At 46.0% G+C, this 20,823-nt stretch overlaps 1 protein-coding gene across 1 annotated transcript in view; it reads right to left on the bottom strand.

The window, feature by feature from the left end:
• LOC120997962 (probable cation-transporting ATPase 13A4) overlaps nucleotides 1-20,823 on the bottom strand; it is a 189,958-nt gene that overhangs the window by 96,066 nt on the left and 73,069 nt on the right. The window contains exons 9-12 of the mRNA XM_040428344.1: nucleotides 4,399-4,530; nucleotides 3,780-3,950; nucleotides 2,878-3,035; nucleotides 1,940-2,128 (exon numbers count right to left, since the gene is read on the bottom strand). Coding sequence (XP_040284278.1) covers nucleotides 1,940-2,128; nucleotides 2,878-3,035; nucleotides 3,780-3,950; nucleotides 4,399-4,530 — 650 coding nt within the window. The remainder of the gene's footprint in view (nucleotides 1-1,939; nucleotides 2,129-2,877; nucleotides 3,036-3,779; nucleotides 3,951-4,398; nucleotides 4,531-20,823) is intronic.

Raw genomic sequence — 20,823 nt, 5'->3', positions numbered from 1 at the left:
GATGTCAAATTCATTGGTCACATGGCCTAGGCCCAGCATAGTCCAATTCAAATGAATGGGGGCTGAGATGCGATACCAAGTACATCTGTAATGCAATGGATGGCGCTATGCTTGATAAACTGCAAGGAGGCCATGGAGCTCACCATAGCTCTGGTGAGCACCACTTCCTCTAACAGCTGATCGGAGGGGGACAGGGATCCTCATAAATTTCATACTTATTACCCATCTTGAGGATAGGCCATTAATATGAAACTCCCAGAAAAACTCTTTTAAACATAGAAGATTGCAGTTACAAAAAGGTCCCTTACTTTGGAGGACCCATAAAACAGATACATATACATAGTAACAGTTTGTAAGGCAAAAAAAAAATACATCTCCCCATCTATTTCAGCCTATTATTCTGAAAAAGTTGATCCAGAGGAAGGCATAAATCCCCATTAGGTGGAAGCCATTTTTTCTTAACTTAGGGAAGAACCCCTTGGATCAATGACATTTATCCTGTAAACTCTAGTAATCTCCCATTAATTTGCATGGAATTAATCATGCTTAATTATTTCTGAGTCAGATTTCCCAGAAGAGTACAGCTGATTAGTAGGGGTTCCAGAGGCAGAACACTCTGTGATGAGCTTACAGTTAAAGGGATTCTGTCACCTCGTATAACACAAATTCAGAATTTAAACCAGTCATGCTCCACAGCTTACCTTGAATCGGCTGTGCTGTTCTATATTGTAATTCGTCCAGCAGTTTTGCAGAAAAACTACTTTTATAAAACCCTGAAGTTGCCCAGAGGGGCGTTATGTTCCCCTTTGTGTGCCCAGTAACGCCCCTCTTACAGTGCCCAAAACGCCTTCCTCCAGAATCCCTAACCGCCCACAGCGTCTCATCCATCTCCTCCCCCTCCCTGACGGCCGAGCGAAGTCTCGCGCGAGCATCGGACGTCACTGGGCTCGGCGCATGCCCAGTGACGACGATGAAGCTCCTGCCCTCAGTCTCCAGCAAATCGCACTGGCGCAGCCCTCAATGGGTACTGCGTCTGCGCGAGACTTCGCTCGGCCGCCAGGGAGGGGGAGGAGAGGGAGGAGAGGGATGAGACGCTGTGGGCGGTTAGAGGGGCGTTACTGGGCACACAAAGGGGAACATAACGCCCCTCTGGGCACCTTCAGGGTTTTATAAAAGTCGTTTTTCTGCAAAACTGCTGGACGGATTACAATAAAAAACAGCACAGCCGATTCAAGGTAAGCTGTGGAGCATGACTGGTTTAAAATCTGAATTTGTGTTATACGAGGTGACAGAATCCCTTTAAACTTTTACCTTACTTTCTACCTCTGTGTTTTGCGTGGCTCATTTGACTATATTACCTGACGAATGAATGCAGCACTAGGTGTATTAGGCTACTTTCACACTTGCGTTTTTGCCTGATCCGAGAGGATCAGCAAAAACACTTCTGCTTCTGATAATACAACCATCTGCATCCGTTATGAGCGGATCCGGTTATATTATCTTTAACATAGCATTGACCGATCCGTCATGAACACCATTGAAAATCAATTGTATCTGAGAAAACATATCTGTCCCTATTGACTTGCATTGTGGGTCATGCCGGATATGTTTTGCTCCGCATCCCATGACTGAAAGAAAACCTCAGCTTGCTGTGGTTTGCTCTCCAGTATGGGATGCAACCAAACAAAACGGAATGCATTTTGGGGCATTCCGTTCAGTTCAGTTTTGTCCCCATTGGCAATGAATGGGGACAAAACTAAAGCGTTTTTCTCTGGTATTGAGATCCTATGACAAATCTCAATACCATAAAATTTAAACGCTAGTGTGAAAGTAGCCTAACATAAGAATCAAAAAATATACTGTTATTAAAGAAACAAAATATATTGGAGATATGGTACTTTGAAACAAAACAAGTGAAAGATAGTGAGAATATATTTACTTTATCAAAACAGAAGAGGTTGAGCTGGCCACACATGTTGATTCTATCTGGGCTAATACAAAATATAGTCTTTTTCTTCAATCTGCTTTGACCATATAGAATTCCAACTGTTAAAGCAGCTGGAATAATTGGACAAATTGCAGATGTCAAAAGCACAAGAGCCTCCACAATAATTCTCCAAGCTGAAACCTATTATAAAAAAAAACAGAGACATCAGAATATTAGTAGAAGAGGGCTATGTGGTTAGTTTGTGGACAACTTGCCCCAGATTTCTACACATTTTCATAAGCATTAATTTCATTTACTTTTAAGAATTCATCTAAACCCTTTTTAAAACTGTCCACTGTTCCTGCTGTGACCAAGTCTGGAGGAAGTCTATTCCACAGATTCACAGTTCTTACAGTAAAGAAGCTTTGATGCTTCTGGAGACTGAACTTTTTCTTCTCCAGTAAGAGGCAGTGCCCCCTTGTCTTTTGAGGGCATTTTACATGGAACAGCTTTCCACATCATGTACCCCATTAGACGTCTCTTCTCAAGACTAAATACATTTTATTGTTTTAATCTTTCTTCATAACTAAGACCCTACATGTCCCTTATCGGTTTAGTTGCTCTCCTTTGTACTTTTTCCAGTTCCAAAGCATGCTTTTTATGAACTTGTGCCCAGAACTGAACTGCATATTCCAGATGAAGCCTCACCAAAGCTCTGTAAACTGATAATATTACATCCCTGCCCCGCGAGTCTATGCCTAGTTTAATACATGATAACATCCTGATAGCCTTGGAAGCAGCTGATTGACATTGTATGCTGTTATTTAGTCTACGATCTACAAGGACACCCAAATCCTTCTCTACAAGTGACTCTGATAGCTGTGTCAGAAAATAATTTTCAGAGTGCCCCTTTAATTCCACATAAAGAAAGAAAATTAAAAGTGCAATACCTTTCTCTGTACAAATATGACCACTGAATATACAATGCCAACAACGGCTAGAAATCCCAAAAATACAAAAAACCATTTAACGTCTCTGTGGAGCTTAAAGTTTAAGGGCTTTGGATACAATATGGACCTCACCATATCTCCTTTAGTTGTATTAAAGCCTAAAAAATGAAAACAAGAAATTAATAAATTAATAGACAAAGCAGACTAAAAACAGAATTAAAGGATTGGTCCAGCTTTTATTAAGTGATGGCCTATCCTTAGGATAAGCCCTAACTAGCTGATTGGAAGGGGTCCGACATTGGGCAATTGTATGGCTGTCATTAGGATGGTAATACAGTTGAATCCTGTGGCGGGCTATGGGAGCCCGTGAAATCCCTGTCCCTCTGTTCACCCTCATGGGCCACAGGCTGGCACAGACACACAGACATTTCAGGACACAGGTGCCCTCTTTCTCCATTTGTTTATTAGAACCAATTGGAGTAGGAGGAGGAGGACAGAATGTGGCAGCTACTGATGGCCACCACAGTGGGATAGCTTCTGGGGCAATATATTGTGCTGCACTGTGGTATCTGGTTTTATTGGGGCAGTATTTTGTGCTGCATTATGGTATTGATGAACCTGCCTACATGTGTTGGTCCCATTTACTTGTGTTGGCCCTGCATACTTGGTTGGCCAGCCTTCTATCAACTAAGAGGGTGGTATTTTGTGCTACACTATGGTATTGATGACCCCACTCACTTGTGTTGGTCCCATCTACTTTTTTTGCCTGCCTATTGTGATGCCCCAACATGTGGGGCAGTTTAAATTATTTTTCTAGGGACACTTTAAGTTCTCAGTCCACCCCTGTCTTTGACCCAGCTCTGTGTATCTGAAGGGAGGATTCTACTTGTAGTCCCACTCACCAGTCCTTAAGACTACAGCTCTGGCTGGACCTTGTGCAGTGGATTCAGTTCTTATCACTTCAGTACCACAGAACATTACATGGCGCCTATTATCTTCTCCACTGTACTGCTTCCATGGCATTGTGTCATCTCCGTGAGGTAGCTGTGTTTTTGTCACAGGTATACATTCACCTAAGTAAACCCAATAACATGTATATTACACACAGAGCTTGGCAGACAGTGAGAGCATTGTGAGATCAGCACAAGAAAACCAATGGGGCAGATTTACTATTGCAAATGCTATCAAGCCAGTAATCTGGTGCACAAGCTTTACATTACATTTATTAAGCATTTTTTATGCGCTCAACAAGGGGGTGTGGGCTATTGGGATAGGGGAAAGAATTAAAGTGTGACAATGTGCGCCACAATTCTGATGCAAAGTAAGTCAACTAATTGGTGTAATAGCCTTAAACTAGACAGTATAAATGTGCACCAGATTTATCATCTAGCATGAGACACTGTTATAACTCTGGCTCTTTTTTAGACTGTTGAGTCTAAATCTTTGACATTATTATTAGTAAACCTGCACGAAGTATGCTTGCTAACATTCAATCTTATGGCTTTTTGAGCTCTCACCTACCTGTTAACATTCCCTCATTGACAATACATGTCCCATTGATCAAAATGGCATCACATGCCATAAAAAAGTTTTTGCCAGTTAAAATAATAATGTCCCCTGGAACTAATAGTTGACATTCAGTTTGACTGCAATCTGCAAGAAAATAATTAGGCTGAATTAGTCGTTTAATCTTTTAACATTTAAAGGGGTTAGCCCATCTCACACATTGGTGGCATATTTTTAGGATATGCCACCAATGTCTGATACGTGCAGGTCTTTAGAACAAAGCCCACATAATAAAGGAGAGAGGACCACACATGTGTAGCCACCATCCATTCATTTTTATGGGACTGATGAAAATAAATGAAGGGGTGGCCACACTTGCTCTGTGTTTTGCCTTTCAGTTCTATGGGACTAATATAAAAGGTGGGACCTGCACCTATCAGACATTGATGGCATATACTAACAATATGCCACCAATGTGTGAGATGGGCCTACCCCTTTAACAATAAATGTTCTTCCTTTTCTTAGATTTATAATTTGCAGCCTGAATATAATGAAAGCCAATAAATGCATTTGAAAAATAATCATTTCAAATTATTTCTCTGAATAATATTGATAGTCTGTCCCTATGATTAATACCTTGGTCCCCAGATTCAGTAAAACAAAGGGGCCCTGTACTTGCAATACCACCCTGGACATTTCACCTTAGTATATAACAACTGATGTCCATGTGCTTGCAGTTATATCTGGTATTGCAACTCAACCCCGTTCAAGGTCATGGGGCAAAGCTGTGGTTGAAGCTGCAGTACCAAACACAGCCAGATGGTCAAGATCATTGCTGTGCTAATTATGCAGTCAACATCATGCTAAAGGTACCTCCACTGATCACACATTTAAGTGCTATTGTAAGGACAGTCATCAATGCTTAATCCTGGAAAAGTCCTTTAAATTCTGTTATCCAGAAAGTGAAAGTTAGTAAGGTTAGCTGCCACAATTGCCTTGTGTTATATTCATTAAAACCACAACTTACCAAGGCCATTCTGTATAATAATAATATTTATGTATATAGCGCCACCATATTTCGCAGTGCTTTACAAATTCAGAGGGTTCATGTACAAAACAAAAGACATCACAACATAACTGGCTAATATACAAACTGAGTATGGGCCATGCTTGCAAGAGGAAATGGGGGTGACACAAAAAGTAGTTGATTGTGATATGTAGTAGTTAAGCCATTATTGTACTGAAAGCAGTGGTGTAGGCCAAGTGTTGGACTGTTAGATCAAGTTCAGGTCTGAGGAGTTGGTGGGGGAAGGGTTACTCGGGGAACAGTCTTTTTAGGAAGCTTGATAAGCCTGCCTGAAAAGATGTATTTTTAAGGCACGTTTGAAGGTAGGGAAGTTGAGAATTGACCTGATATTCCGGGGCAGAGTATTCTAGAGTGTAGGTGCAGCTAGAGAAAATTCTTGAAGATGGGAGTGAGTGGTACAAATTATGGGGAATTTTAATCTTAGGTCACTAACAGAACGGAGAGCATGAGTAGGCTGGTAGATGGAAATGAGGGAGGAGATCTATGGAGATGCAGCACTGTGGAGGGCTTAGTGGGTAAGGGTGAGAAGTTTGAACTGTATTCTTTGGTGGATGGGCAACCAGTGATGTGACTGGCACAGGCTAGTAGCATCAGTGGGTGGATAGATCAGTCTGGCTGTAGCATTTAGGATAGACTTAAGGGGGGAAAGTTTAGCTAGAAGAAGGCCGATTAGTAATAAGTTGCAGTAGTCAAGACGAGAATGAATCAAAGAAACAATAAGAGTTTTTGCTGTTTCCACTGTAAGAAAAGACCGGATTCTAGAGATTTTCTTCAGCTGCAGACGATAAGAGTGAGAAAGTGTTTGGATATGGGGAACACAGGAAATATCCAAGTTAAACATTGCCTCAAGACAGGGGTGTGTTGCCCAGGAGTTACGATAGTGCCGCAGAAAGAAATTGAAATATCAAGTTTAGGTGGGTTAGTAGATGGGGGAAAGATGAGAAGTTCAGTTTTTAAGTGGTTCTGTTTTAGATACAGAGAGGACATAATATTGGAGACAGCTGTCAGGCAATTACTGGTGTTTTGGAGTACAGCAGGGGTGATGTCAGGGGATGAAGTGTAAAGTTGGGTGTCGTTAGCATAGAGATGGTACTGAAAGACTGATAGTCTGTTCGATAGGGCTGTTTAGAGAGAGAAGAGTGGAGGACCTAGGACAGAACTCTGAGGAACGCCAACATCAAGAGGAAGAGGAGAAGAAAAAGAACCAGCGACTGGTACACTAAAGGAGCAGCCAAAGAAGTAGGAAGATAACCAGGAGAAAGCAGTGCCTTTAGGGCCAAATGACTGGAGCATGGTAAGTGGAGTGGAGTTTGTGGTCTACGGTATCAAATGCTGCTGAGAGATCCAGAAGAATCAGTAGAGAATAATCTCCATGCCAAGAAGAAAGTTTGCAGAGAGATAGCTTATTAAATGAGAGTAGATGAGACATTCAAGGAGTTTAGAGAAGAAGGTTAGAAACAGGTCAGTAGTTAGCAGCACAGATCGGGTCAAGAGATTTTTTTTGTAGTGGGGTTATAACAGAATGATACCAGAAGAGAGAGGTTAAATATTGTAGCATGGGGAGTGATGATAGCTGGGGAGAGGGACTGAAGAAGGTGTGTGGGAATAGGATCACTGCTGCAACACCATAAAACCACTATAATGCCACTCAGCATCTCCTCCTCATGTCTGTTTGACAGTCCCTGAGTAGGGTTGCCCAAACACCTGGAAGTTCAGGTTTGCCGGGTTCGGCCGAACTTCGCCGCAAAGTTCGGGTTCAGGACCCGAACTTGACATGAACTTGACCTCAAACCCCATTGAGGTCAATGGGGCCCCGAACTTTGGGGCACTAAAATGGCTCTACAAATGTCATAGAAAGGGCTAGAGGGCTGCAAAAGGAAGCAAAATAGGGGTAAGAGCAACACAATTGCCCTGAAAACAAATGTGGATAGGGAAATGAATTAAAATAACTTAAAAATAGTGATCTTGAACTATTTTTCAGAGTTCAAAGTGGAGTAGGAGGTTGAGGAGGCGGTGGATGTGGCGGTGTAGGTGGTGGAGAAGAAGGCGGTAGCCAACACTATTTTTGTTGTTTTTTTATAAAAACTTTAAATTTTTTATAAATTTGGGAAGACCCCAAAACATTGGGAAATATAAAAAAGAAAACAAAGAGAAAGTGCGCTGGAGTATAACAATGGCTAGGTGCGGCCAGTATACTTGTCTATTCTGCACAAGGTACAGACGAGTCCTGTGGGATCCATGAATAGTTCATTTTAATGAACGTGAACTTGTCCATATTGGCTATGGACAGGCGGCTGCGCTTGTCTGTAATCACCCCCCCTGCCAGACAATACACTGGCCGCAGGGCAGGTCAGCACCTCCAAGGCGTAAAGGGCAAGCTCAGGCCATGTGCCCAATTTGGAGACCCAGAAGTTGAAGGGGGCAGACCCGTCAGTCAGTAAGTGTAGGCGTGTGCACACGTACTGTTCCACCATGTTGCTGAAATGCTGCCTCCTGCTATGACATTCCATATCAACTGGTGGTGCCGGTTATTGTGGGGTGCTGAAAAAGCTTTTCCACATTTTGGCCATGCTAACCCTCCCTTCTGAGGGGCTGGCGGTGCCCCAGCTGAGTTGGCAACTTTTTCCTCCTCCTCTGCCTTCGCCTTGTGCTTCCACTGAGCACCCGGTGTCATGTGGGAATGCCATCAGCAGCGTATCTACCAGCGTGGACTTGTACTCGCGCATCTTCCGATCACCCCTCAGTGATGGAATAAAGGACGGCACGTTGTCCTTGTAGCGGGTATCCAGCAGGGTGGCCACCCAGTAATCAGCACTGGTTAGAATGTGGGCAACTCGGCGGTCGTTGTGCAAGCACTGCAGCATGTAGTCGCTCATGTGTGCCAGACTGCCCAGAGGCAACGACAAGCTGTCCTCTGTGGGAGGTGCAGGGCCTGTGTCCTCTGTGTCCCCCCAGCCACGCTCCAGTGATGCCCATGAGCTGCTTTGGGTGCCTCCTCATCATCCTCCTCCTCATCCTCCAGAACTGTGCCATGGCTGTACAATTGTGTACCTGGCCTGGTTGGTGCAGGAACCCACCCTCCGAGCCAGTTGTGAATGATTGTCCTGATAACCATGGAAATTATCCCTCTTCCTCCTCCTCTTCCTCCTGTGCTACATCCTCTTCCATCATCGCCCGAAGCGTTTTTTCAAGGAGACACAAAAGTGGGATAGTAACACTGAGGACTGCGTCATTGGCATTGGTCATGTTGGTGGAGTACTCGAAACAGCGCAACACGGCACACATGTCCCGCATGGAGGCCCTGTCATTGGTGGTGAAGTAGTGCTGTTCCGCAGAGCGACTCACCCGTGCGTGCTGCAGCTGAAACTCCACTATCAGCGTGCAAGGTGGAGTTCCACCTTGTGGGCACGTCGCATATGAGGCGGTGAGCGGGAAGGCCGAAGTTACGCTGCAGCGCAGACAGGCGAGCAGCAGCAGGGTGAGAACGCCGAAAGCGCGCACAGACGGACTGCACTTTCTGCAGCAGCTCTGACATATTGGGGCAATTTTTCATGAACCTTTGCACCACCAAATTCAGCACATGTGCCAGGCAAGGGATGTGCGTCAAACTGGCTAGGCCGAGAGCTGCTACGAGATTATGTCCATTATCGCACATCACCAGGCCGGGCTTGAGGCTCAGTGGCACCAACCACTCTTCAGTCTGTTGTTCCATGCCAGTCCACAGCTCCTGCACAGTGTGGGTTTTTCCCCCCAAACACATGAGTTTCAAAACAGCCTGCTGTCGTTTCCCCCTGGCTGTGCTGAAGTTGGTGGTGAAGGTGTTACGCAGACCAAATGAGGAGGCAGTAGAGGATGAAGCAGAGGAGGAGGCAACAGGAGGCAAAGAGAAACGTCCTGCAATCCTCGGTGGCGGAAGGACATGCGCCAAATTGCTATCCGCCTCAGGCCCAGCTGCCACTGCATTTACCCAGTGTGCAGTTAGGGAGATATAACGTCCCTGCCCATGCTTACTGGTCCACGTATCGGTGGTTATGTGGACCTTGCCACAGATGGCGTTGTGCAGTGCACACCTAATTTTGTCCGCCACTTGGTTGTGCAGGGTAGGGATGGCTCGCTTGGTAAGGTAGTGGCGGCTAGGAACCAAGTACTGTGGGACAGCCACCATCGAAAGTTTATTTAAAGTCTCCTTCTCCACCAGACGGAATATCATTTCAAAGGCCAGGAATTTTGAAATGCTGGCATTAAGGGCTTGGGATTGCGGGTGGGTAGGGGGGTACTTCTTTCTCTCCAGTGTTTGGGAGATGGACAGCTGAACGCCTCCATGGGACATTGTGGAGATGCACATCATCTGTTTGCGGGGTGGCAGGTGCCACTGTCACTCCAGACGGGGAGGAAGAGGCCAAGACTGCAGCAGAAGAGGGACCAGGAGGAGCCTGAGATCTTTTGTGGTTTTTGAGGTTTTTACTCCACTGCAGCTCGTGCTTTGCATTTAGATGCCTGGTCATGCAGGTGGTGCTCAGGTTTAGAACATTTATGCTTCACTTCAGGCTCTGATTGCACAGCGTGCAAACCACTCGCGTTTTGTCGTCAGCACATTGTCTGAAGAACTGCCACGCCAGGGAACTCCTTGGTGCTGACTTTGGTGTGCTCAGTCCCTGGGTGCAGTTGGCAGTAGCAGGCGTACTGGCTAGGGGACGGCCACTCTGCTTTTGCACCCTGCTCCCTCTTTTGCTGTGCTGCTGGCGCTGTGTGACCACCACCTCTTCCTCCGAACTGCACACGTCACTCGCATGACCTTGATTCCATGTGGGGTCTAGGACCTCATCATCCTCCACATCATATTCCACCCACTCTTCACCCCTGCCCTCCTTGCCGGTCTGCACACTGCAGAAAGCCGTCGCAGTTGGCACCTGTGTTTCGTCATCCAAGATGTGATGCGGTGGTCCTCCCATGTCCACATCCTGAAACATAAGTGGTTGGGCATCAGTGCACTGAATCTCTTCCACTTCTGGAGCAGGGCTATGTAGACGTCCCTCGGAAACCCTGCCAGCAGAGTCATCAAAAAGCATAAGAGACTGCTGTATGACTTGTGGCTCAGACTGCTTGGCTGATTTGCAAGGGGGTGAGGTGAAAGACAGATGCCCTAAAGTTGTGATTTCAACCAGGGCCGATCCTACACGGGGTGCAGTGGGTGCCCCGCACCCCAGCGCTGTCACCCGAAAGGCGCCGAGCGCAGGGCCGGACTGGCCTGCCGGGATAGCGGGAAATTTCCCGGTGGGCCGGCAAGCCTGAGTGCCGCAAGGCCGCGGCCCTGGTGACAAGTGGGGGCGGCCGCGGCCGGCGGCAGGGCAGAGCAGGAGATGAGCGCCTCCATTGCGGAAGCGCTCATCTCCATAGTCATCTGTATTGCCGTCCTCAGGACGGCAATACAGATGCCTGTGCTGCGGCAGAGGAGGGAGAGGTGTGTCCCCTCCTGTTCCTCTGATAGGCTGCCGGCTTAGTGCTGGCAGCCTATCAGAGGCCGGTGCAGGCGGCGCGATGACGTCATCGCGTCGCCTGAGCCGTATAGCGAGGGACACAGACGGAAGAGGCGGCCTGCATCGCATTGCTGGAGGTAAGTCTAAGTGTATTAAGGGGGGCTACTGGGCTGGCACATAAGGGGGGCTACTGGGCTGGCACATAAGGGGGGACTACTGGGCTGGGCTGGCACATGATAAGGGGGGCTACTGGGCTGGCACATGATAAGGGGGGACTACTGGGCTGGCACATGATAAGGGGGGACTACTGGGCTGGCACATGATAAGGGGGGACTACTGGGCTGGCACATGATAAGGGGGGCTACTGGCACATGATATGGGGGGCTACTGGCACATGATATGGGGGCACTCTGGCTACTGGCACATGATATGGGGGCACTCTGGCTACTGGCACATGATAATGGGGGGGATCTGGCTACTGGCACATGATATGGGGGGGCTCTGGCTACTGGCACATGATAAGGGGGGGGGGGGCTCTGGCTACTGGCACATGATATGGGGGGCTACTGGCACATGATAAGGGGGGCTACTGGCACATGATAAGGGGGCTACTGGCACATGATAAGGGGGCTACTGGCACATGATAAGGGGGGCTACTGGCACATGATAAGGAGGGCTACTGGCACATAGGGGGGCTACTGGCACATAAGGGGGGCTACTGGCACATGATATGGGGGGGCTCTGGCTACTGGCATATGATATGGGGGGCTCTGGCTACTGGCACATGATATGGGGGGCTACTGGCACATGATAAGGGGGGCTACTGGCACATGATAAGGGGGCTACTGGCACATGATAAGGGGGCTATTGGCACATGATAAGGGGGGCTACTGGCACATGATAAGGAGGGCTACTGGCACATAGGGGGGCTACTGGCACATAAGGGGGGCTACTGGCACATGATATGGGGGGGCTCTGGCTACTGGCATATGATATGGGGGGCTCTGGCTACTGGCACATGATGGTGGGGGGGCTCTTATTTCTGGCACATGATTGGGGGCACTCTGGCTACTGGCACATGATATGGGGGGCTCTGGCTACTGACACATGATATGCGGGGGCTCTGGCTACTGACATGATATGGGGGGGCTCTGGCTACTGGCACATGATGGTGGGGGGGCTCTTATTACTGGCACATGATTGGGGGCATCTATGGGGGCACATCTTACTGCAGATTATTGGGGGGCACTATAGGGGCATCTACTGAGGCTAAAAAAGAAGATATTTTATATGGGGGCTCTGTATAGGGGCATTTTATACTGGGACACATTATGGTGGGTACTATGGGGAAGGGGGGGGCACTATGGGGGTCATCTACGGGGGCACTGAGAAGGGGTATTTTATATTGGCACATTATGGGAACATTAGCTCAACTGGGGGCATTACAAATGTTTTGCATATTATAAGGAGAATTATTACTACTGGGGGGGCATTATGGTGGGCTTTATTACTCCCCCATGGTATGACCCCCTAGTAGCAGCACCAGCCTCTCCCTGCTCTGCTATCCCTCTGCCCTTTCTCCAAATCCTTATTATGAAATCTTTCTCATTAGGTTAAAGCACAACATCAGCTCCGCCGAGCCCCCGGCCAAAGTGTTGAAGTGGCGTCCGAGATCCCCAAGGGCCAAGTCAAGTAACTGTAAGTTTTTATGGGGGTTCTACAAAAGAGCTATCGTGGGGCAAAGTTCATATTCGTGTTTACACACGTGTTTTAAAATGAATGCTTTCTCCTATTATAAACAAGTAAATAATGACGCAATGCTGTGGGGCTGGTGTGCAACTTTTTCCAGGGCTGGTTTTTATCCCCAGTCCGGCCCTGGCCGAGCGAGCCGCTGGGACTTTTTTTTTTTTGACTTTTTTTTTTTAAGCCGAGCAGCCGAGCCGCCGATTCGTGGTGGGGCTGAAGTTGGGGGCTGAAGTTGTTGCCATAGAAACATTGTAAAGGGGAGGAGTTAGTAAGATAACCACGCCCATGTGGGGGCGCCAGAAATATTTCTGCACCCAGGCGCCTGTGACCCTAGGATCGGCCCTGATTTCAACCGCACGTTAAATTCACTATTCTTGCACATCGCTGACTTGCATTGTATCAATGAAGCCACAGAAAATGGAGTACGGGCAGGAGCACGCATTGCTGCTCATGCCTGTGACCCCTGAGGTTGGCTAAATGCTGGCATAGCAGATCAGTATCCTTAAACAATCAAAGAGAACAGGAGTCGAGGCTCACCTGGTCAGGGTCTGAGATGGAGGCACGGATAATCGCCAGGAACTCAGCGATAATAAAATGTAGGATAAAAGAGAAAATCCAGCTTCCAAACGACCAATTGAATGCTTTAATACAAAAACGTGCTAAAATCCGGACATGTACACCAGGTCTACGCGTTTTTAGATCAATAAATTCAGATCCTTACTCATGACAACATGATAGTGTAAGACACTGGCCTTAAATAAGAGGCAGGTTCAGCATGCCAGGTGGACACAATCAACACATAGCTCCACCTCAAACACTTAAAAACATATGCTAAACATGAGAGGAGAAAAGGGGAAAAGCTGCAGAAAATACAGAGAAAGTGTACCAAGGTCAATAACGTAATATAAGATCATGTCTGCGATTTAGACCTGTTGGTACACAAGTCCCCATAGTAAAAATCCAGTATGATTCTCTATTTAAAAGAACTCACCTGTGATCACCTCCACGTTTGGGGATTTTAACCCTTTCCACTCCTTGCACCACAAGGCTACTGGTATCACCTGCATGACAAGCCGCATAGTGTGAACGGACACATTTCGGGTCAGCGCATGTGGAATATCAGAAATATGTCGGCGAATTCTGGTTTTGAGGCTGTTGGAAGTACAGCCTATGTACTGTAAGCGGCATGTCATGCAGGTGATGCAGTATACCACAAAGCTGGTGTTGCAATTGATATACTGGTTCACAGTAAAAGTTTTTGGGTTAGATGCAGAGACAACAGATTGGCCTATAGAAAGATGCTTGCAGCAAGTGCAGATACGGTGTCCGCACTTATAATTGCCTTTAAAACGTAACCAGCTCTGCTGTGTCTGTAAACTATCCATGAACAAACTGGGACTAATCCGTTGGCTCAGGGTGGGGGCTCGACGAGCAACACATTTAATATTACGTGACATGAGGAAGCAAGCAAGGTGCTGTTACCCGCTGTCTCCTTGCGGCAGGTGCGGGTAACTATGCTGGACTCACGAGTGTTGCCCTTCAGAGTCAAATCCAAAAACGCAATAAAAGTGCAACGGAAGTTCAGAGTAAATGTCAGTATCCTGTAACAATGTGCTATGCCAGGATTAACTGAGTGAAGCCGGTTCCTGCCTGTGCCGGCTTCACTAAGCTAAAAGTCCTGCATGTAAGCTTTTAGCTTAGGGAAGCCAGTACACCATTCGCTGTGGCCCTATTGATACAATGCAGAGTCCGTACACCGCCGACAAGTCAGCAATGTGTGAGACTAGTATATTTAAAGCATGGTTAAAATCACAACTTTAGGTGAATTTTTTTTAGTAAAAAGTCGAAATCAATTAATAAAGTATATTTAAAAAAAAGATTATTCTTAGGGCATTTGTGATTTTTTTTTTTTTTACGTTGAATAAAAGTGTGGTTACTCTGTAAATAGAAAGAAGCATTTCTCAGGATGGCAGTATGCTTACTTTGGCACCGATTTTGGAGGTGACAGACTACTTTTAAAGGCATGAAGACTGTTGTTATGTTGTCAACAAGATCAATTTATGCAAAAGAGGCATGTTATTTAGCATACAGCACATTCTCAGTTTACAGAGGTCTCTCCCATGAAAGATCTTCAGAAAATGAAGTTAAAGGGACACTACCATAAAAAAAAAAAATTCACATATTTGCAGCCTACTGTACAGTATATGTGAAGATTCTACGTTGTTTTGTTTTTTTTATTACAAAAAAAGTGAAATATTTTTGGGATATCGTTTTCTTGAAGTTACTCAATGTATTTTACTTTCTGTTCTGGCTCTTTTTTTTGGACTTTTAGCACGGCAAACAACCTCGCCTGACTTTCTCAATCAGACCATCACTACGATCAGAGAGGGAAGGGCAGAGAAAGAGACTCACTTAGAGCATTACACATTACACTGAAAAGGCATCTTTATCTAAGCCTATCAAGAGAATAATACTGCTGTCATACTTTTATCCTTATTCTACATCTACTATTATACTAGCAGATAACATCTTTCTTTTGTAGATGAAGTGAAATAACAATGGGACCCTTATCTATATAGGGGTTTCAACTTTCTGTGCTTACTGCTATAACGAGACAATATTTTGTATTCCATTTTCAGTGGCATAGTACTGCTGATATTAAAAAGAATAAGAGGCCAAAACGTCTTTAAAAATGTTTTATATGAATACATGGGAAGATTTACTATTAAAAATATGCTAGATTTTTGGTGCAATTTGTGCCAAAAACTAGCGTACATACATTGTATTATAGTTATCAAGTGTTTTAGACACTTTTCTAACCATTTTACGCCTCATCTGACAAGAGGGCGTAGCTTCATGCAAAAGGCGGATTAGCTTAATTGCATTTCCATGCTCCAAGCAATGTGCTAAAATTTTGCCACATTTTTGGGAGTGAAACTAAACCATCTTATACAATAGGGGTTTAAACTTAGACTAGGCAGTCTAAAGACACAACAGATTTATCATCCAGCATCAACCGGTGTGTTAAATCTGCCATGGCATAAAAGGGTATTCATGTTATGACAGGTTATCCCCTATCCAAAGGATAGGGGATAACTATCAGATTGGTGGGAGTCCTACCACTGGGACTCCCACTGATCACAAGAACAGGCACCACCGCTCCATTCATTTCTGTGGGAACTAGAGATAAGAGGATTTTTTAAAAATTCGATTCGGCCGGGTCGCCAAATTTTTAGAAAAAATGTGGTTCGATCCGAATTTATTCACGGCAAATTTAGTCAAAAACATCTCTTTCCTGGCTGCAGAGAGCCTTTATAGTGGTGTACAACACTGTGCCTTGCAGTAACACTCATAGGGAGTCAGCTGTGGTAGTGAAATAATACTGTGAGTCGGTATGACATGCAGATGACAGGTGTCGCTCTTAGAATCACTGCACACTTCACTTATTTTGGCAGTCACGGGGGCCAAAACTAACCAAATAACTCAAATATGAACTCAGCCTTACAGGTCGATGTTAGTGCCAAGAAGCGCACTCCTTTTACACTGTCGTCAGCTGATTCCACATAGATGTCCACAGAACCTGTTCTATTAAACGCTTATACAAGTAGAGCCCACCGACAGAGTGGAGAGGGTGTCAGCAGTAAGTTTGTGCTGACGTCACAGATTATTTTGCCTTTCCTCTAAACCGTCAGAACACTAACCCACAAAAAACGGATCCTGTCTGTTGAGCATCAGTCTTCACTCAGTCAGCATTTGGTCAGTAATCCATCAGTATTGCTAATGCCCAAAAAAAACAGGAGTGGATCCAAAACAGAGATGACACGTGAATGGAATATTTGCATGTCTTCTGTGTTTTGTACCCACTCCTGCTTTTGGCTATGTAGGGATTCGCTCTGGTAGGCAGGGTAAGCGGATGCAGTACAGAGGCAAAAAACAGTTTGTGAAGCAAAACTTTAAGGTTTAAGGTAACATAAGGTATAGCACAAAACGCAAGTCACTTTGCAGTCTTGGTGTTTGTTCACACACACAAAAAGTTCATAAAGCAAGAAAGTCACCTTATCTCCTGGGTGTTAGTTCACACCCTGCTGGCAGTTCCTCCTCGTCAAGTCCATAAGCAGGCTTTAGGAGACCTGTTTCCCCTACACCCGGGTCTCATACCTACAACTCGGCACAAGCCTCAGATCCCAACACAGAGATCCCCTCTGCTGATCCCAGCTGTCTTTTAAAGGCAGCTAGGTGTTGCCAAAACCCCAGACCCGCACCTGAGATCCAGTCCGGTGTTTGACCCACTTAGCCGCCAATCAGTCCAGCAGCACACACTGGGAGGAAAATATCTGTTTTCCCAGAGAATACACTTTATTGTGTCACAGCTACCAAATTACAAGCCAATTCTGATGGGACCATACAGGCCTTACAGCTGCTACACAGACAGTATCCGTTGTGCGTCCCAAGGCTCAAGGACTGGCCCACCTTCTGTTCTACATGTGTGTGCAGGGATGGTACTGCCTTTTTGGCAAAGAAATGATGGTTTGGGACTCTCCACCTCGGCTCGGCACAAGCCATCAGTTCTCTGAAAGGTGCAGAGTCCACCAATTGGAAAGGGAGGGACTGCAGCACCAGCAACTTGGACCGGAGCACGTTCAGCTTCTGCGCCGTTGGATGAATGCATGCATACTGTTGTCTCTTAGCAATCGCTTTGGTGATCGATTGCTGATGGAATGACTGACGAGGAGTAGGAGGGCGAGGAGCAGGAGCATCAGGACCAGCAGATGATGGAAAGGACAGACAGCTCCCTTTGGCTGTGGTGGTGGAGCCTTGACTGCCTGAAAACCGGTGCGAGCCACTGGGTGATGTAGCGGTTGATCCGGCAGGCTGGACCACCACATCAGAGCCACAGTTCTCCCAGGCCACTTTATGGTGATGCTGCATATGTTGACGCAGGGCTGTGGTGCCAACATTGACACCCTGGCCACAGTTCACCTTCTGCCCACAGATTCTACATATGGCCATGTTTACCTCCTCTGGGCGGCTTAACAAAAAACTGCCACACCGCCGAGTAGGTTATTTTACCCCCAGCATTACAAACTGACTGACTGCTACCGCCGCTGCCTCCGTGAACCCATGCACCGCTACTTCCCGGGCAGGTAGGCTCCTGTGAAGTGGGTTGTCTACCCCAGGCACGCTTGGCTCCCGACCTCCCACTGCCTCACGGGCAAGCTGCCACCCTCTTCTCCCGATGATGATGAAGCCCCTTTGTCACCCGGCTCCCAATTGCGATCGGCTAGATCATCATCGAGTACTGTCTGCACGTCACTGGTGTCCTCCTCAACAGTCTCTGAGCAAGGAGCCTGACTGCTCGCAACACCAGCTCCCACTCCACTCTTCTCATCACTACTTGCCCACCTAGTGGATGAAGCGGCGGATGTCTCTTCCACATCTTGGCTGGGCAGTAGCTGCTGGCTGTCCTCTAGTAGCTCGCCCTCGCTGTATAGTGGAGCTGAGCCCACAGCATACAATACTTCTCTGGCTGAGGGAACAGAAAAGGAAGGGAGGCAGGTTGAGGACAGATGAGGGCACAGGGACACAACCCATGCCAACTAAGGGTTGTGTCTGACGAATCCACTGACTCTTAACTAGGGGTGTCTGATCTCACTTGCGACAAAGTCGAAGATCGAGTCAACTATAAGAACCACTGGGTTGCTGTTCACGACACGAACGCTAGCTGACACTGGGAGCTCAGGCCTCTCAAAGTGACCCCTGCTGCCATGGCCCCTTACTCTGCTGTGACCTCTGCCTGCGCCAGAAACATTTAGGTCTCTGCCACTCCCCTGTGCAGGGCCTGGCACTTCTCTGTCTGAACAAATAAGTAAATAAATAGGAAATTAAAACACCCCAAAAAAGTCAGTAATTTTTTCACTTCACTACACTACGGCTAATAAGCCCTTTTTTCCCGACTAATGCACACCACAAAAGGGCTTTAAAACATATAACTGCACCGCTGAACGGCAAATATATTTTTCTTTTGCCACTAATACACACCACAAAAAGCTTTAGAACATATAACTGCACCGCTGAATGGGAAATATATTTTTTCTTTTTCCGCTAATACATGCCACAAAAGGCTTTAGAACATATAACTGCACCACTGAACAGCAAATATATATTTTCTTTTTCCACTAATACACGCCACAAAAGGCTTTGGAACATATAACTGCACCACTGAAAGGCAAATATATATTTTCTTTTTCCACTAATACATGCCGCAAAAGGCTTTAGAACATATAACTGCAACGCTGAACAGCAAATATATATTTTTCTTTTTCCACTAATACACACCACAAAAGGCTTTAGTACATATAACTGCACCGATGAACGGCAAATATATTTTACTTTTGCCACTAATACATGACAAAAAGTGCTGTAATTTTAGCAGTTCACCACACAACGGCTAATAAGCCCTAATTTTCCGAGTAATACAAGCCAAAAAATGCTTTAGAACATATAACTGCACCGCATTAGGGCAAATTAGACGTAGAAATATTTCCTTGTAATAAACCCTGTTAATGACTGTAACACCCCAATAACAAGAACAGTTTGCTGGAATTACAGAGCTGTATAATGGCAATTTGGATCCCCAGTCACTGCAGCAAGGTGTAATAGGATTGTTCCTATTACCCAGGTTGTAACCTCCCCTACTGACCCATGTTCAGCATAAATGCTGTGGAATGATTCCTCCCTATCCTTTCCCCTACACCTTGAATAATCTTTTCCTGTACTTGCAAATCGTTTTTTTAGCACAATGAAGTTTTTTCTAGCACTGTCCCTAGCTCCTGTTGACGTCTCTCCCAGCACTAAGTACACTGGTAAATGGCAGAATCCAAGATGGCTGAGGCTTATTATAGGGCTGCAGACATCACAGGGCTGGTTGGCTGCTGATTGGCTTCTTGCATGGCATTATGGGTGATCCCTCAATCCCAGAGTTCGTTGCTCCATGTCCTCACACGTGCAGCAGCCATTTTAGGAAAAAATTTGATTCGTTACCACGAATCGCGAGGAAATTTGGCTTCAGTGCAAATCAAATTTTTCCTGAAATTCGGATCGAATTCCACTTCATCAGCTTCGATTCGCTCCTCTCTAGTGGGAATGCCTTTAAGATTTACACTGGCTGACTTTTAAACAGTATTAGCAATCTGTTTCCCCTCTGTGACCTCAGTTACTGGCAAAAAAATAGCACAGTTCTGAAGCATAGACAAAATATTGGTTCACAGACACCAGAGTTATGGCATAAATCTGTTGTGAGATTTACCATATACCAAATTTATGCAGGTTTGTGCGCCTTAATAGTAAATTTGTCTAATATTAAGACTCTGATTCCTATTCTTAGACAGTGCACAGTTTAATAACATCAGTATTAGTAAATCTTAATTTTTTAAGGGGTTGTTTATTCCTGAGTGCCTCTTGGGCAAGTCCATCAAGTAAGGCCAGACCTGAGGTTATACTTACTTGATCCCCACCGATGGCTGCAGTGGTGACATGTCTCCCATGCTTCAAGTCAATGGGTCTTGTTACCTGTGTCAAACTGGATGTTGATGTGGGGTGGCCTGAGAGCTGCAGTTACCCAAGGGTGATCATTTGTCATGACACAAGGGGATCAGGTCAGCACTACAGTAAGTGACTGCCTGCAGGCAGAATCCAACCATATATTTTCAGCAAGGGAGCACAGCAGAACATCGCAGGCCAGGAGAAGAAGGAGCAGAGAGCCAGTGCCGGGAAGCAGGTAAGTAAACTTCCCTTTACAGGTCCAGCAAAGATAGGAAAGGGGGAGAGGGTGCCAACCCCCCTCCCGGCATTCTTACACAACCCTTTTAATATGATTTGGAGATCTTTTTACTGATAACCTATCCTCTGGATAGATTATCTGTTTCAGATTGGCTGGAGTCCGACACCCGGGACTTCCAATGATCAGCTGCTTGAGAAGGCACCGGCACTCGCAGTAGCGCAGTGGCCTTCTCTCTGCTCACCACTCACAGTGCCGCCCATTCACTTCAAAGGTGCTGAGCTGCACCTAGGCCAGTGATGGTGAACCTTTTAGAGACTGAGTGCCAAACTGCAACCCAAAACCCACTTATT

The sequence above is a fragment of the Bufo bufo genome, chromosome 4, assembly GCF_905171765.1.
Source record: "Bufo bufo chromosome 4, aBufBuf1.1, whole genome shotgun sequence".
Taxonomy (NCBI): domain Eukaryota; kingdom Metazoa; phylum Chordata; class Amphibia; order Anura; family Bufonidae; genus Bufo; species Bufo bufo.
Note: the sequence above shows the minus strand (reverse complement) of the source record. Positions and strands in the feature narration are given on the sequence as shown.